This window comes from Meles meles, chromosome 2 (assembly GCF_922984935.1).
Source record: "Meles meles chromosome 2, mMelMel3.1 paternal haplotype, whole genome shotgun sequence".
NCBI lineage: Eukaryota > Metazoa > Chordata > Mammalia > Carnivora > Mustelidae > Meles > Meles meles.
The window spans coordinates 172,493,882-172,512,009 of NC_060067.1; the positions used below are offsets into that span (position 1 = coordinate 172,493,882).

The 18,128-nt window shown below is 51.8% G+C and overlaps 1 protein-coding gene across 1 annotated transcript in view; it reads left to right on the forward strand.

The window, feature by feature from the left end:
- The first annotated feature begins 3,928 nt into the window (after positions 1-3,928).
- SFRP1 (secreted frizzled related protein 1) overlaps positions 3,929-18,128 on the forward strand; it is a 45,594-nt gene continuing 31,394 nt past the window's right edge. Inside the window, exons 1-2 of the mRNA XM_045998025.1 lie at positions 3,929-4,779; positions 10,035-10,112. Coding sequence (XP_045853981.1) covers positions 4,236-4,779; positions 10,035-10,112 — 622 coding nt within the window. The 5' untranslated portion in view covers positions 3,929-4,235. The remainder of the gene's footprint in view (positions 4,780-10,034; positions 10,113-18,128) is intronic.

The following is an 18,128-nucleotide window of genomic DNA, read 5'->3' on the forward strand; positions in this document are numbered from 1 at the left end:
AATACAAAAGTCCCACCCTCTCTTTACAGTCTTTGCTTAAGGCGCTCATGATCATTTCCCTTAGAATGCAGATCTAGGAAAGATTTTTCTTTCTTGCAGACAAAGAGAGCTATGGGAGTTATTCATGCTTACATTTTGCCTTGGTTCTTGGGGAATGCAGTGCAAAAATCAAGCTCAGGTGTAATCGCCTCTCTCAGCTTGGGTGTTTCCCATATCTGCCTCCCTCTACTATATCCCAGTGCTGTTTTGTGACAGGGTACTGGCTGTATGCCCGGAACAGTCATAGAAGGGGGAATGTCCACATGAGACAAAATATGACAAGATCCTGGCCTTCCACGGGCTCACGGTCAAACAGTAGATACCCCAGAGGAAATAGTTTTAAAATGTCCACGTAAGTGCAGTGATGAAGTGTCCACAAGTGCTCTGGGTGAGGGGAGGAGAGAGGGGTTCATCCAACGAAGAGTGGAGAAGGGGAGGTGATGAACTGAGAGAAGGTCAGGGAAGGCTGCTAGAAGGATGGGCAGTGGGCTTGCCAGATAAAATACAGGACCTGGGAGTTCAGTTTAAATTTCACATAAACAGGAATAATTTATGATATAAGTATGTCCCATGCAATCATTGGGACATACTTACACTAAAAATATTAAGAAGCAGGGACCATATTTTATTTTCTGAAGTAGCAGGACAGGCATTAATAGTTCTGCTTTACAGATGAGAACTCTAGAGCCGGAGGGATAAAGTGGGTGGTGAGGAGCAGAACCAAGGCATTACTCCAGATTTCCTAACTCTGGGCCAGAATGCTTTCCTCTGCATTGCATCAGACCCACCACCACCCAGCCACACGCAGGACACCTTCTTGCCCTACTGCATTGCTCCTGGCTGATGGAGGGATGCTGTGGGTAGCTCTGGAGTGTCAGAAAGACCATAGTGATAGGATAATGGGACAGAATAGGAGGAAGAGACTGAAAAGCACTCTCCTCCCCACCCGCCTTTTTCTAGGAATGGGCAGGAAGGAGCTCCGTGTGTGGGAGGAAGCCACTAGGTAGGCACCCGGGAAGCCCCTCTGTAGCTCCGCTGGGCCCCAACATTCAGCTCTGGGCAAGGGGAAGACGACGATTGCCTCCCTAAGCTGGTGTTAGGAAGCAACAGAGAATGTACTTCCAAGTTTCATGTATAGGCATCTGGCAGTGTGGGAAAATCAGAACTTTTTTGAAATGAAAAACACAAGTTTAAAGTTGTATTTTTCCCCTGCTCGTTCATACCATGCAATGAGGGAAGATGTGCCTCCTGGCTCGCAGCTCTCCTGCTCTAGAACCCTGATTTCTGGGAGCTCTGTCATGTCAATAGCATGTTTAAAGAAATTTTGCTCTAGAATTTTCTCCTCTACATATGCACATTGTTGCCATTAGGGAAAGGGAGACAGACAGGACTTTGAAGCACAAAGTTTTGATAATATGAAAAAGGACCAAAAAACCCAAAACCCAACTACAACAACCTGTAGGCACCTCTAAAATGCAGTCTTCAGGCTATCCTGCCCAGTGCTGGTATACAGTACATGAACTGATTGGCAGCAGGCAGTCATTCATCAAAATCTCAGGTGTGGGTTCTGGTCTATCAGTGGTGTTGAGACTGAGTCGTCCTTCCTTTCCCCTTGGGACCTAGGAGGAGCCGGGAGTATACCCGGTCTAGGATTCTGGGGTTCTTGGTTATCCCACACTCCATGTTTGTCGTCCAGACAGCTGTATCCCTGGTACGCTTAGGAGGCCCCTCTCTTGAGCAGTAAGATGGAATGGAGAATTAGGAGCTAGGGGTGGGGTGATCAAAGTCCGCAAGGAACAACCAGGTGTGGGCTAGGTCCTCTCCTGAGTGGGACTGTGAGGTTTACTCCTGGCTTGAGACCCTCCGAGACTAGGGGAGGTGCAGTCACCTGGGCTACTTTTCAGAATTTTAATGGTGGACAGACCCCAAGTCTTTCCGCCATCTGCGGAGACTGCAAACATGTGTGTGAGGTCAGCTAAGCCTGGATTCCAGAGGTGAGAGGATGTTATCTACAAACACAACTTTTTCCAATGAGGGAGTAAACAGACGCATTTGGCTCCGGACCCAGGGCCTGGCTGCAGGAAAGAGAAAGACCCCCTACCAAACAGCATTTTTTCTCTAAATGCCCCTTGAATTGAGACACAGTTGCCCGGTCTCCTGCAGTCTATTCTCTGTGAGGAATGTCTTCCCCAGTTTCTCGGGCTGAGCATTACTGATTGTTTAGGGATTAACCCTTGGCCATCCAAAGTCTTGGTCTGTGGCTCTCATCTCTTTCCCTCCATTCTGCCCCTCTTACTCTGGTGCACCTTTCATGAGCCAAGAAATGACAGTGGGGCCGACCGATTGCAGATGCTTCCGGGGTGGACAGTGGAATCATAATCTCTGTATGGGCATGAGTGCTTTAAGGAAAGAGCCTCACTTCTTCACAAACTCTGGTAGTTTTACTTGGAATCTGTCCATCAAGAAATTAGGTCTGCAGAGTCCAAAGCAAGCTTCCCCAGAGCTTCACAAACAAGCTGGCCCAGCGAGGCAGCACCACCTATGGTGTCTGCCTTGAGCTCTGAGCTCTGGCCCATTTGCCACATAGGCTGGTATCACACTGCTCAGATATGGGTTTTTGGCATCCTTGGCCTGCCCTCCACCCACACTTCAAGATACAAGCAGGGTGGAGACCTAGTCAACTTCATAGGTTGCTTGCCATTGTCACCTGTCCCTGGGGTCAGTCATGGTCATACTCCCAGCTCTCTGGACCTTGACCCTTCCTCTCAGGGTGATGTTCAAAATATACAAAAAATTTCCAGGTGTTTGGAGGGTGGGGAGACTTCTGTTTCTTTGGGGGAGGGGGTTTTCTAGGGGAGAGGGCCTAGCTGTGTTTCTGCTAATACACTTTTTTCACCTTCTGCTTTGATGGGGACCCTTGGTTTTGACCTGAGGTTCTGGAGCCCAGCTCTGAATGGAGCATGTGTGCCTGAGCGATGGACTTGTTATTTACACAAGCCACACCGATAAGTGCACATGTGTTTTTAATGTTTTCGCTTTCTACACCACAAACATGTCAATGTGTCTATGTGTGCACACGCAGACGTGCTGTCAGGCCGGGACACGAGTAGTTCTTTTTCTTTTCTTTAACTTTCTTTTCTCGTCCTTCCAAAGCTAACACCTTCCTGAGTAATATTTCCTCCCGCACAGAACAGCGTTGCAACAAGGACCCACGGACGCCATGCTGTTTGAGGGCCACTGTCTGGTTGTCCCTCCTGGGAAGGTGCTGCCTTTTGAACCCCGCGAGCAGCCCCATCTACACCTTCCCCTTGGTTTTGCTGGAGCCGAGAGCCGGACTGGCTGGCGATTTAAAAGCAGACCTCGGTGGGTTCAGCCTTCCTGAGCCCCAGTTTGGGTTTTGTCCCAAACCGTCTGCTTTTGCACTGTAGCTACGAAGGACAAAACCGAAGAGGTGGGCTGCTGCTTGAAATTAGGAAAAAGCATAAAAAAAAAAGTCTTCATTACCTCATGGATTTGTAAGTACTGTTAAGGTTTCTTGCTTCTTTTCCAGCTGACTCAAGTGGACCCGCGTTAACTCCCCTCTTTATCCACGCCACACTTTTTTTCTTTCTAAAATCCATCTCCTCTTTCTCTCCCTGTGCTCTTCTTCTTCTTTCCCTCTCCTTTCCCCACTTCTTCCGCTATTTATTTATTTATTTTTGGTTTTGTTTTTTAAGGGGTGTGGACCGGGGTTGAATTCTAGTCGACCGAACCCCCCTGCCCGCGAAGCGATTGGTTAATTGCGCGGGTGACTGACGTGCGGAATGAGTGCGGCTCGCCGCAGCCGGGAGCTGATTGGCTGCACGCGGAGACTCCGAGGGCTCTGCAACAGGAGCACCGGGCACTCGAGTCCTGCCGCCTCGGGAGTAGGTGCCGCGCGCCCGCCTGCCAGCCCGCCCGCCAGCCAGCCCGCCGCGCGCTCGGGAGCCGAGGCAGCACTCGGGCCGCCGCGCGCGCTCCCCTCCCCGCGCGAGCTCCCGCCGCAGGCCGAGGGCCGCCACCCGCCAAGGCCGGGCAGGAGCGCGCGGCCGCCGAGCCGGGCAGCGCTGGGGACGGCGCCTTTTGTCCCTGGAGATCCCTGGAAGTTTGCGGCGGGACGCGCGCGGGGAGGCGGCCAGACAGCCCCGACGTCGCGGGAGCGAGTGCGCCGAGCCAGCATGGGCACCGGGCGCGGCGCGGGGGGCCGCCGCTGGGCCGCCTCGGGCGTGCTGCTGGCGCTGGCCGCCGGGCTCCTGGCCGCGGGATCGGCCAGCGAGTACGACTACGTGAGCTTCCAGTCGGACATCGGCTCCTACCAGAGCGGGCGCTTCTACACCAAGCCGCCGCAGTGCGTGGACATCCCGGTGGACCTGCGGCTGTGCCACAACGTGGGCTACAAGAAGATGGTGCTGCCCAACCTGCTGGAGCACGAGACCATGGCCGAGGTGAAGCAGCAGGCCAGCAGCTGGGTGCCCCTGCTCAACAAGAACTGCCACATCGGCACCCAGGTCTTCCTCTGCTCGCTCTTCGCGCCGGTGTGCCTCGACCGGCCCATCTACCCGTGCCGCTGGCTCTGCGAGGCCGTGCGCGACTCGTGCGAGCCCGTCATGCAGTTCTTCGGCTTCTACTGGCCCGAGATGCTCAAGTGTGACAAGTTCCCTGAGGGGGACGTCTGCATCGCCATGACCCCGCCCAATGCCACCGAAGCCTCCAAGCCCCAAGGTCAGGCCGCCCCTTCCCACGCGCGCGAGCCCCCCATCCCGGGCGGGCTGGGGCCCGGGGGTCCCGCCGCGGGAAAGCCCCTGCCAGTCGGACCCCAGCCCGGCCGCTCCTCCCCGGAGTTCGGACGCGCTCCCTGGAGGTCGCTCTCAAGCTGTGCGGAACGAGTTTTTAAAAAGCCTCTCATTCGTCCGAGGTGTCGCTTGGCACCTCTACCGACCCAGGTGCACGGCTGGCCTGCCCGGCAGCGGCGGCTGCGCCTGGGCCCCTCGCAAGCTCAATGCGGTGCCTGGAGCGGCTGTTCCTGGGATCCAGGCTCGCTTTTTCATACCTGAGACAAAGCCTGTGCGAAAGGAGAGCCCTTCTCCCTCTTCGAGGGAACCGAGTCCCCGTGGAAGTTTTTAACACCGAGACGGGATGCCCTAGGAGGGAACAAACCCAAACCCAAAGTGTAGAAAGCCCAGAAAGGCCGGGAAAATGCTAAGGCGCTTTGTGTATTTTCATAAATTGGATGAGGGTTAAAAAAAAAAAATCCCACCCTACCCCTTCCCCGGGCCTTCCTTAGCTAGTCCTTCAGCCAAATAGGTCCGGGAGGGTTGCAGAACTGGCTGAGAAAAAAAAAAAAAAAAAAGTTTAGAAACAGGATTTCTGTTTCCCCACCCTTTTCAGGTAAGTGCCTGGGGAGTCTGGGGGCTGGAAACCGTGTACTCTCATTCTTGCATACCCCCTGCGTCTCTCATTTACACAAATCCTCAGGTAATTAGAAAGATAAAAATGCAATTAGCTCATTGTTCATCTCTCCTTGGGGAGTGGGGCCACGCAAATTGGAGACTTTCCTAACAGCCCCACGGAGGGGGCCTGCGCTTCCTCCTAGAACCCCTCCCACTTAAAGGGCAGCTCTTGAGGGGAAGGGAAAAAAGAATCCCTCCCAGAGAGGCAAAACCAAAAACAAAAAACAAAACCAAAAAAATCAAAACAAACAAGAAAAAAAAAAAAAAATCCAGCGCAGTGGCTTGACTTTTAAAGGAGCAAATTCTTCAGAAGCTGAGTTGAGGCTGAAAGAAAGATGTATCCATAGTCCTATAGTCCGGAATGGGGAACCATACCTAGGTGCCCTGAGCAGAGGGGCCCCTGTCCCCCAGGGGGTTGGAGGAAGGGGTTTAGGGTGGAGGGGCGGGCTCTTGACTGACTTGGTTCATCCTGAGGTGATGCCTAAAAGGGAGACATCCTCTGAAGAGTTTACTCTTCCAGTGTGACGATGGTAGCATGGGGGAAAGCAAGCCCCAAATGCTCCTGCTTGTTCTAGGGAGGGAGGAGATTGGTCCAAAGTGACCGACATTGGGTGGCCTGGGCTCCTGGCGGGTGGGAGAGGCGGCAGCCTGCCTGGCGGGGCCGGGGTACCGACCACTTCTGGGGTGTCTGCACAGGGTTAACCTCTGGGGGAATTGCGGGCCTTTGGAGCAAGAGCTAAGCGGTTACCTAGAGCAAACAAAGCACTCGTGTTCTGCCGGTGTGGGGCCATCCTCTACAGCCCACAGGCTTTTCCTTCTCCCCTTCCTCGCTGGCTGGCCATTGGCTGGCCGCCGGCTGGCCCGGAGATGAGCCCCGCTCCACTCCAGAAGCCTCTGCTCCACTCCCAGCTGTCTTTTGAGAACAGCCCTTGCACATGGAGACCTTTGGGGGAACACCTTTTACGGGGAAGATGGGGGACTGGCTGAGGTGCCTACGGATAAAACGGGAAGAATCCTCCCAACCAACCCAACCCCCCGCTGCCCTGAAAGGCTGGAGTGGAGTGGGGGGATATCCTAGATTTGCTCTCTTGCCTTTGACTCCTGGGCTGCTGTTCCACCTAACTGCCCCCCCCTGAGTCTGGGCCATGGTACCATCCTCTACTCGCCTCCCCTCCAGCAGCTGAGTGCCTAGGTAGCTCCCTCCCAAGGCCAGCTCCCAAATAGAGAGGAGCTCTGAGAGGACCCATCAGGTGTGGGGCTTGGGAACTGGTTCTCTCCTCATTGGTTTTGGTGAGAGGTTCTGCCCAGAGAGGAGACAGCACCCATTCCTCCCCTTTGGTGGGAGGGAGCCCGACAGGAGCCCCAAATGAGTTCCTCTGAGGCCACATGGCCATTGTCAGCTGAGCTTGGAGGTGGGAGGGCCGTGTGTGTGTGTGTGTGTGTGTGTGTGTGTGTGTGTGTGTGTGTGTATGTATGTGTGTGTGTGTGTCTGGAGGGGCAGGTTGAGACAGACCAAACTACCAGTCCTCATGAGCTTATGGCTTGGGGTTCCAGAATGGGAACTGGTACTTTGGGGACTACTTTTATTCTCCCTTCTCTTTAGTCTTTGAAATTATGCCAAATTTTCAAGGCATAATGCATATCTTGGCATGCTCTTCACGTAATTGGGCATGTTTTGGGGTTATTGGGCACACTTTAAGAGCCTTGTGTTAGTAAAGATCGACTTGATAGAGAGAAAAGTCGAAAGATACTTTTCCCTCCAAAAGGCTGACACCCCAGCTACATCAGCAACTGTCCCTGTCTGGCATAGGAAAAGCATAACTTTAGCAACTTTCCAGGAAAGTTCTTTCTACATCTTGTGCTTACGTTAGATCTATCCATTCCCAGGCCAGGAAATGGGGGTTTCCCCTTCCAGCCAGGTTTCACTGATTGAAGTTGTATGAATGAGCTTATATTTTTCGTTTAATTTTGTTGTTGTTCAGATGTGCTGTGCGTTAGATCAGCCCGGCTGATCTAGTCATGGATTGCAGGGCCCGCAGCGCTCTCATTGTCTCCCGGGAGCCTCCAGAAGGTCTCCTCTCAGGATGTGAAGGAGCTGGCCAGGGAAGACTTGCTGTGTGTGTGAGGGAGAAAGTTTGTGTGTAATTGTGTGTGTTTATTGTGTGTGTGTGTATGAGAGAGAGTGAGAGAGCTGTGTGCACGTGTCCTGATTTTTAAAAAAGTTACTTAATCGTGACTCTAGTGTTGGACTGTCGTCTCCTCTCCACCCCCTAAAATATTAATGAAACACAAAATTCTTCAGTTTTGGGTTCCCTTGCTTTAAACATTATTTTAAATCTCCCTTCAAACAGCAGTTTAGTTCTACCTCTCGGATGGTGGGTTTCTTCTACAGAGGTGGCCTGCAGGGCCCCAAGGACACACCAGAGGGGGCATAGATTAATATTGCTTTACACATTCCTCCTTTCCCTGGATCAGGCTACTCCAGAGTCGGCCATAAGAAAAGTCAAAATGGGGGTTAGCTCACACCGTGAGCTGTTACTACCTTGAGAGGCGCTGAAGGTCCAACGTTCATTGGCGGGCCTGAGGAAAATGCTCCCTTTGGCTACAGAGCCCATCAAGGAACTCAGAGGGTCCAGAGGGGATGACGGGAGTGTGCCCTGGGGACACTGTTTGATAGTCTCACTGCCGGGGCCCTGCTACTTGTTCAAGATTATATTCATAGAAACTTACAGTGTGATAACTTCTACTTTAAAAAAAAATAAGAAAACAAGGAAAACCCCAAAGCCCGGTGGTTAACATGGTCCTTCCCATACTTCAGGACCTCCTTTCCCTGTTTTTCTCCCCATGGAAGCAAGAACCATAATGCAAAATTCTGGGTAAGTTTTTCCCTTTGTCAGAAAAACTACCTCCAGGACCTAATTTCAAGTTCTGGCTGAAAAGCAAATTTCCAAACTCTGAGCCAAAAGACAGTCTCACAGTCTTCTGCTTGGAGCGTGGCTGTGGCTCTTGCCTCACTGAGAATTAGATGGTGTTTGGCCCTGGGTGTGGAGCCAAGGTGGGAGAGGAATCCTAAGGTGAAAGGGTGTGGTCCCTGCTGGGTCACAGGGTGACCCTGCTTGGAAGTAGGGCTGGCCGGCTGAGGACTGGGTATGTTGGGGGGGTGGGTAGCGCTGGCCTGGCAGGGCTGTGCAGCTCCCTCCATAGCGTCACCACCTTGGTGACGGTGATGAGCCCCAGGGGACATCACAGACAGGAGACTCTGCCACGGAGGCCACCGGAAAGGACAGGGGAGGAGGAGGAGAAGGACAAAGGGCCTTCAATTTTACCATTGTACTTCGGGGTGACTTTGCTCTGCTTCTCAGCGCCATCCTGGCTTGGCCCCCGGTGCTTTGCCAGGGGTGGAGTGACCTTCGAATGTGGCAGATTTCCTAGATCATGGATTAAACTCCTAGTGGCCAATGGATGATGGAGGGGATGGTCTGGGGAGTCCACTGTCCCGCCTTTTCCCTGTCCTCCCACAGAGGCACTCTACCCCCTGGGGGAATCCCCCTCCAGCAGCATTTGGGCCTGGAGGAGGCCTCTGTCCCTGGCCTCAGAAGTCTGCTTCCCCTGTGCCTGGCAGTGGCCCTCATGCCTGCCACACACACACACACACACACACACACACCCCTCCTCTTCAAAGCACTTCACAGTGTTGTGAAAACGCCTTCAGAGGGTCCTCCTGCTCCCCCTCCCTCCCGCTCTCCCATTTGGCAGCTGCCCCCAGCCCCAGCCCCACCCAGCTGCTCCTGCCTCCCACCACAGCGCAGGCAGGAACTCACTGCAATAGCCCTTTTGGAGAGGGGTGCTCGGGCCGGCAGCTAGAGTTGGTGTGTCTGGTGAGTTTCCTTCTTGGCTCCAAGGGAGCAGGTCAGATTGATCTGCTGTCCCTTTGGAAGTTTGGGAATGGGAAAGGGGGCAGGGATCAGAGAGGGATATTTAAGGACGAGGGGATCAAGCACCAGAAGCAAACAGCTGGAGTAGATGAGAACTCCTGTCTAGCCACAGTTCACACGCCGCCCTGATAAGGTTGGCTTAAATGGTTGTGCTGTATTCCCCAGTTCAAGCCCCCAGGTTTTCAAGAAACGGTGTCTGGAGGCGCCTGGGTGGCTCAGTCTGTTAAGCGTCTGCCTTTGGCTAGGCCATGATCTTGGGGTCCTGGGATCGAGCCCCGCATCGGCTTCTTGCTCTGCGAGGAGCCTGCTTCTCCTCTGGTGCTCCCCCACTTGTGCTCTCTCTCTGTCAAATAAATAAATAAAATCTTGGAAGGAAGGAAGGAAGATGGAAAGAAGGAAAGAGGCTGTGTCTGTCTGGCGTTGGGTCCAGGGCCCCAAGACTCTGATTCTCCAGTTGCCCTTCAAAAACTCCAGAAGACCTTTAACTACTTTCTGCCTGGTCCTAGGGCTGACCTCTTCCCCGGGGCTGGCTCCTTCCAGATCGCAGTCTCTGTCACTCACGGCTCCTCTTTCTCCTCCTTTCCCTTCCTAGGCACAACCGTGTGTCCTCCATGTGACAACGAGTTGAAATCTGAAGCCATCATCGAACATCTCTGTGCGAGCGAGTTTGGTAAGACTTCCTCAACCACCCCTGGGAGGTTTGGCCTAGTCCCTGCTTCCTCCTGGTCTGTGTCCCTGGGGAGCAGAGAGCCTGTGTGTGCCCCTTTTTGGAGCTTCATATTCTCTCCCTTCATTCTCCCCAAAATGGTTGCTTTTCTCAGGCCCCTGGAAATCTGGAGAGGGTGTATAGTGGGCTTGTTTTCATTAAAGTCAAACATGGCTTCTGCCCTTCTGTTTGAGAGATTCCTGGACAGGTTTTTGGGGACCTTCCCTAGATGTGGAGGGTGGTGGACTTGAGGACAGAGGGGGAGGAGTTAGGGAGCGACACCCCCTCCTTGGATGCTCCCAGGAGCTGGACCCAGGAGATCCCACCCGCTGCTTGGCTGGCCCTCCCTCCACACCGGCTCTTTCTCCATCCACCCCTAGGTGTCAGCACCCCTCTACCCAGGCTCTGAAATGCGCCACAGGTTCCTGCCCACCCGCATCCCCAGCCCCTGGGGAGGGGAGTCCAGACGCTGGGGCATTCAGGGGGGCCCCCATCAGGTCCTTCCTGACACAGAAAAGTGATCTCCCTCCAGCAGTGGGAATTCTCTCCCTTCTTCCCAAACCACTCTGGGTTAATTCCAGATCTGCCCTTACAGCCCCAAGGAGAAGTGCTGCATGTGGTCTGGGGAGCAGATCTCAGGGGGCTTTTCAGGGATGGCCCCCTGCAGGCAGCCTCATAGAAGGCCTGAACAGCTCCAGACACCCTGAGCCTGTCTCCCCTGGGAACGGTAAATGTCGACCGCCTCCGTTTGGAAGGCCGCCTCCTTCTATTTTATGCGGATGCCGAGAAGTGGCTCTGCCTATGGGACCAGGCCCGCTTTGCTGAAGGAAGGTTCAGCCTGACGCTGAGCAGTGCCTTTCTTGAGATGCCTGCGGCGTGTCTCTGAGACTGGCGTGCTTGCAGAATTCTTACCAAGAAGAGCAGAACGGTAGGTAACGTCGGTCCTTGGCCATTTGGGGTGACCTACTCCATGTTTTCACTAACCAAACATAATAAAGCATACAGAAAGGCCTTCTTGCGCTGGCCAAGGGCTGTGTCCGATTCACATGCGTGTGACCTGCCCATGCAAGTTTAAGGAAATTGTACCCGTGACATGCATGTTCTCAGGATTGTCTTCGTGACTGAGGATGGAAGTGGGAGAACTCAGACCCTTTGCCACTGACAGCGTCTTGAGGACTGGTATGCCTTACCCGCTTTGTTTGTGCATGAGGCATTTCGGCCTCCATTGCCCTTGGCAGGGACCTGCGGGACCTCTAGGAAGATTGTTCTAGGGTGCATTTTCCAGCCTGTCTTAGAGGCATCTCCTTTTTTTCTGGTTGTCGTTTTAAATGAACCGGAAGGGAAATGGTAGAAGGCATCTGAGGTCATGTGTGCGGACTCTGTGGCCCTTCCATCGTCCAGGAGTACTTTTGCCCTTGCTTCCTTGAGGGGTGTTAAGAGCCCAGCTGAGCCGGCTCTTGACCTCCCGCTGGAGAGTCTGTGGGCGCACAGCCCCATACTGTGTTAGCAAGATGCTTTTTCTTCCACAAATGTGGTCAGACGCCTTCCGAAAGGTGCATTTGGGACAGAGAAAAGAAAATCTCTCAGAAATCCTGACAAGAAGCCTTTTGCGGTGTGGCTGGGGCAGAAGGAATCTGTTGAGATATGGCTGAGAGCCCAAAGTATCCTTTCGAGGGATAACCAAAGGGCCAGGTTTCGATTTCCTGGATCCTCTTTAGATATTATAAAGGAGCACACTCACTTTTAGAAGTCAGTCCACTGATATTTGCACAAATCCAGGAAACCATATTAAAGCAAGCTCTGAAAGGTAATATATTAGCTGATGTTTTATGTTCCTGTGACTTCCGTCAGGCTCAGCGTCTGAGGGAACAGTGATGGAAAGCTTGGGAACTCAGAATGTGGAGGAGGTGATTGATCTGCCATGCCTTCCTAGTCAGGAGCTCAAATCCAACGTATCTGGTCGTTCATTGATTCACGTATCCATTCATTCGACATTTCTGGAGGGCAAAGGCCTGTGCTAGATGCCCTACTCAAAAATACTTACCTAGAGCAAATTACAATTTAATTAAAATTTTTTTCTTAAACACTGACCAAACACTAATCGGTGATTTCCTGGAGAGTCATGGCGTCATTTGAGAACTCACCAGCAGAGGAGGGGGCTGTGGGAACTCAAGGCCAAGTTAACGTTAAGGAGTTGTGAGAAGAGAATCTGTGTCTTCATGCTCGGAGTCTTTGGAAGTCACCAACCTGAACTTGTCATCGGTCTCCTCCCTCCACTCCCATTTACCAAAATCCTGGTCACTGAGGGTTTTGTGGCAACTAGGTCCATGAGAGAGACATTCCCTGGAATTGGGCGGAAGAAGCAGGCTTTGGGGAGGAATTTGAATTTGACCCCATGGTGTAGGGCAGGGGTCTAGAGGGTGCTCAGGCAACTTCCCTGGGATGGATGTCCTTGCCCACTGTAGTAGCTGCCTACTAAGTCAGCAAGCCACCTACTTACTGCTTATAGGAGGGAGGGGTAGATCTTATTTTAATAGCTCGTCAGGTCTTGGCGGATCTGACTGGTGGGTTGTTCGAGACTGTGTTCCTTTTGCCCCAAGATGGTTTTCTTCTCGGCTTCAGAGAATTTCTGAGGTCCACCTAGACCGTACAGGTCATCATATCAAGTCCACTTACTTCATAAATAAGGAATCTGATGTTCCCACCTGGAGCTCTTCTGTTCTCTGGCATGCTGCCTTCCTCATTTAAGAGAAGATGAACAGCCACCGGGCTTTGCCATGAGGCATTTATCCCCTCAGCACGAGTATGGCGTATGCCAGGCTTCTTTGAACTGGCTGCAGGAGAGACTTTTTGGTTTTTTGTTTCTGATGTTCTTGTAAGGCAATAAATAGGATTTTATTTTCCTCCACTCTGCAGGGGCTGAGCTTAACTCTGCCCTTCTCAGCATCCTGGAGAATGCAGCCTTGCTGAGAAACTTGTTTCTTAGCTCAGTTCATTTCAAACGAGCGAGGCAGTCAGCCACGCTGATGGGATTCAGTTAGGAAACAAAGAAATTCAGCAGGGCAAGCTGACACACAACAGAGAAGAAAAAGAAGGTTTTCCTCCCTGCTCTAGGGATCAAACTTTGCCTTAAGTGGCCCTGACATCCCTGGTGGGAAGACATCAGGTTGTTGGAAGGCTTTCTGTGAGCTCGAGGAATAAGGGGCTGCATTCCTTCTGGGTCAGCACACACATTCGCCTTCCTGCCAGCGCAACCTCGGAACCCCGCAGCCTCCGTGGAGCGGGGCGTGCGGGGCCCAACGCTCTTTCCCAGGTGGTGCATTTTTAAATCTCTGGCAGGTCTGCCTGGCCACTAGTCTCTCCACCTCTGTACCACACACCCCCGCGCACCCCCCCCCACCCCGAGTTCCAAGCGCACTGTTTTTCCCCAACAGGGAAAATCATCAGTAGAAACACCTGTGAGCTGATACTCAGGAATGCAGCTGGATCAGGCTGGATCAAGCACCAGATGTGGGAAAGCCGAGAGTTAGATGGTGCAAAGTCTCTGAATTCGGCTTGGTGGCCAGCTTGCCTGTTGTACCGAAGTTGGGACGCGCTGCTCTGCATTTTGTGCTCTGGGCTTTCCAGGCTCTGTGACAACAGGGTGCCGCCTCCATTCTCTTGAACAGGCTGCCTCACTAGTCATTCTGCTGTTAGCAGCTCGGTGCCCTTAGGCATCTTTCCTTCACATTAGCTTATCCCACGGGTGTGAAGAGCTCATTTATAATTGCTGGGAGGTTAGGGCCCCCGGCCGGTGTCTGTAGCTTCTCCAGTATCTGTAAAGACCCTAAGCTTTTCTGATAGAAACGTGCACGATAATCGCCTTCTGCTACGGTAGTTCAGGACTTGCTCTCGTACCGGCTTCTCCAGGTTTCTTGAGCCTGAGAGTTCGGGTGGCAACTCCTTTACCCCAGTATTTTCTTGCTGTGGAAAAAAAAAAGATTTCATTGCCCCCAGAAATTTTCCTTGCCTTCTGGAAGGACTTCTTTTTTTCCCCATTTATGTTTCCTCATAAAGAGTAAAACCATACTTTGTAAGGACAAAAGGAGTCAAATAGGAAAGGAAAGAAACCGGCTCTCCCCTTTAGACTTTGGGAGTGTTTCCTAGAAGAAATCTTTTCAGAGGTTCCTGAACCCTCACTAATATGTTCTCTCTCTGCCTCACTCTTCTTTCAAGGTATGTTGGCTGTGCTACTGTTTGGAGGCACAGCGGTTTACTCTGAGGGGCAGTTCGATCTCTTGCAAAGTGTGGGTTCAGCCTTTCCAAGCTAAACCTTGGGTTTCCTCCCGCAGGTGAGGGAAACTGGCTACCAGCATGGTAACTGTAACATCTATAAGCCGCCGGAGAGTGGGGTCTGTATCCGGTACCCTATTTTACCTAATGTGAGTTGCCCATTCATTAAAAGACGCACTGTTCGTTTTGGACCAGTGACAAAGGAAGCATGCCTCATGGTAAAATGTGAAGATAATCTGTGTCTTAAGAATGAACAAAACAAGTCCTGTTTGTACTTCAACAGTCCTAGGAACAGTCTCTTCCCCACGGTAGGCATGAAATAAAAGTTTGTCGGATGCCAACGGCGGGATGGCAGGGGAGATGGAAATTGGACTTCCTTTTTCTTTTCTTTTCTTTTCTTTCTTTCTTTCTTTCTTTCTTTCTTTCTTTCTTTCTTTCTTTCTTTTTTGTTTAATAAAAGGAGAAAGCCTCTTTCCAAGTGGCTGTGGACAACACATTTATTAATTTCAAGGAAAACTTCATGCCCTGTTTTGGGTGACGGAGTGTATGTGCATGTGTGTTAAAAACTAAACAGAAGCAGTCACGTCCAGAAACCAAGTTCAGTGAAAGTGCAGTTAAATAGGGCAGAAGGCACACAGCTCTTAGGGTGGAGTTGGCAGGCTGAAGACTTCTGAAGTAGTCTCCCATCCACAGATCTGTAACTACTTGGAAGGGATCATTAAGGCACTTCATGTGAGGGAAAACTTGGGGTCGGTGCTTTCAGTCCCTGGAAAGCACAGCCCACAGCTCGCAGCCTGGGTCCTGCTCCGAGTAGCTTTCCCGCCCATGCCCAAGGGCATGCTGTCCAGCGCATGGGCGGTGGCTGAACCAAGGAGCCTTGAAGCCTTTGGTTGACTGGGTTGCTGGTGATGTCCATTCCCTGCTCACCCGTGGTCTTGGATTGGAGACTGTCTATGCAGAACCCAAACCTGGGGTCCTGGCCAGAGAATCAGGCCCTGGGCAGTTCATGCTGAGGTCACACGGGGACCACTTTGCACTCTGAAGCCAGGCTAAGGAATGTCAGGGCAAAGGTGGGGAAGAGACACATTTTCCCTTCTGGTGATCACTGTGCTTCCTGTCTCCATGCTTGATTCTCTCTTTGCTCTGGTGGGCACGAAAATACTTGGGTAAAGCAAATTTCGGTGAGAATCACTCTGTGTTAGCGTAGTGGGGCCTGTGATAGTATACTGAAGTGTGAGACAGCGAGGAGCCGGGGATGGGGCACGGCGTTTCCCGGAACTGGGTTCAGTCCTTCCTCTGCTACTATGCGTGTGCCTTGAAATACCAGGCAAATCCTTCCCCCTCTCCAGGCCTCCGTTTCCTTCGATTTCATAGGCCCAGGTATAGGTTTTGGTGAGGAGCAGAGGCGACGGTGTGTCGGGAACCCAGGCCGGACTCACTAAACATTCGCTGCGGCGATGCTTCCTAGGACGGAAGTATCCGGCCCCCGTCCGGGGCAGGTGGGGCCTCCCTCGTGGCTCTCCCCAGAGCAGCGAGAGGTGCATCTTGGGAGCTCTCTGTCCTCTGCTCTCACCATATTTATTGAAATCTTTTCCAAACCTGATTCTGTTTGCAACCCTGTGCCCACCTTGCGTCATGCCGAAGGGATTGCTTTTCTTTGTCCTAAGACAAAGATTTCACTGTAGGCAAGATCGGCTCAGGATTGGCTGACGCATGACCTCCCTTCCTTGCGGCCAAGTCCGCAAGGTCTGACTCTGTTACTCCTTGGGACAGTCAGTGGCCCAACCATGTGGGTGGGTGTCCTGTGAGGTCCTCTCCAGCTGGTGCTTCTCTGATGAGGAGTGGCCCTGCCCCATTTCTTAAGCCTCCTTATCTTTTTTCTTTTCTTTTTTTGGTAAAGTTATTGTGGTAAGATATACATAACATGATATTTGCCATCTCTGTCAGGTGTATGGTTCGGTGGCATTAAGTACACGCACATTGTCACACAGCCTTCCCTGCCAGCCATCATTGGATGGATTTCGTCCTCCCAAACTGAACCTCTGTGACCATCAAACACTAACTCTCCATCGCCCCTCTTCCCAGCCCCCGGAAACCGCCATCTCATTTCTGTCTCTATGAATTTGACAATTCTGGGTATTTCATGTAAGTGGCATCCAGCAATATTTGTCCTTTTGCGTCTGGCTTATTTCACTTAGCAAAACTTCCCCCTTATCCTTTGATGCGTGGATAGATGGTCATGGAGAAGGGGAGTGACAAGGACCGACCCTCAGCTTCTCCTCTGTTTTCTGGACGTGGGTGGAGAAAGGAGGTGGGAGGGATGGTTTGGGAAAGGGGGGGCTGTTCACAGCCCGCACAAGTGGCCCATGTCTTTGGGGGCTGCTCAGCTCATTTGTATCCCTTTGTCATTCTAAAGACACGCCGAGCTGGATGGAACCTCAAAGGTCAGCCAGTCCAAGGCTCATCTAAGGGACTGAGAAAAATCAGACTCCGATAAAGAGTTAGTCATGTGATTGCCTAAGGCTGCTCTTCCTGGTGTCTATGAAGGTTTCTGTCCCCACCAGCATTTACCTCGGCTGCTGGTGCATTTCATACCTGTCCTCCTTCATGTACCTCCATGCCTTCAAGGTCCCCTCCTGCCAGGAATGGTGAGCTCCGTGGGAATGGAAGGTCCGTGGGAAGGGGATATAGGGGGCTCCTTCATGGCTTTCAAAGCCGGTGGAATGTAAAGGGACTGATAGGTGCACCCACCCCATGGAAAAGGTTCAGCAATCTTTGGTTTCTTTCTTTGTGGAGAGGCAGGCAGTGCAGCAGAGTAGAAAGAACATAGGCTTTGGGCCAGGGAGACTTGGATTCAATCCCAACCCTATAAACTGAGCAACCACGAGAGAGTCTCTTAACGTCCCCAGCTTGTCTCCTTGCTTGCAAAATGTGACTAGTGATTCCTGTGTTACTGCGTGGTAGGGAAAACTGACTTTGAGTAAATGTGTGGGGTGTCTGGAATACGGCCGCAGCTCAGTCCATAATCACGATTATCTCTTCTCGTTGGAAAGAATAGTTTCTGGATGGAAATTAGCCTAGGTAGGAAGATTCTGGCATGAGTGAAATCAGTTTGTTTGGCAAAAATTTTTAGGCAATGGAATGGAATGTTCTGGTTAATTCTCTGGTTAGCAGAGGATTAGACTGAAGAAGGCTTTTTGAAAGTGTACTTGGAAAAACTTGAAAAGCTCTCTGCAGCTTCAAGGTGCTATAGTTAAAAAAAACCCAAACAAATCCAACCCAACCCAAACCAAATAGAAAACAACCCCGTGTATTCTGGAAGTCAGACCTGGGTTTTAGTTTGATGACACCCCTGAGGCATGGACGGACCATGTAAGCAGTTTCAGGATGTGCCTTCTGAAGGTCTTTTTGTTTGTTTGTTTGTGTGTGATTTTTAGAAATCTAACTCCTGATACGTGTTTGTCTGCTCCTAATTTATTGCATTCTGATTAGCCCTGTGTGTTCTGCTGCCCTGCCCCCTCTTTTTCTCAAGCTGGTTCCCCAGCGCATTTGCTTCTTTTCCAACAACTGCCTTGTGATACTCGTGAGATGCACTCCCTTTAACCAAAAAACAGGCTACTTTCGAGAAGCAAGCAAGCATTTAAATATTGGTAAATTCGTCCAGTTTTGCAGAAATGAACCAGAAGCTCCAATTTGTGTGTGTTTAAA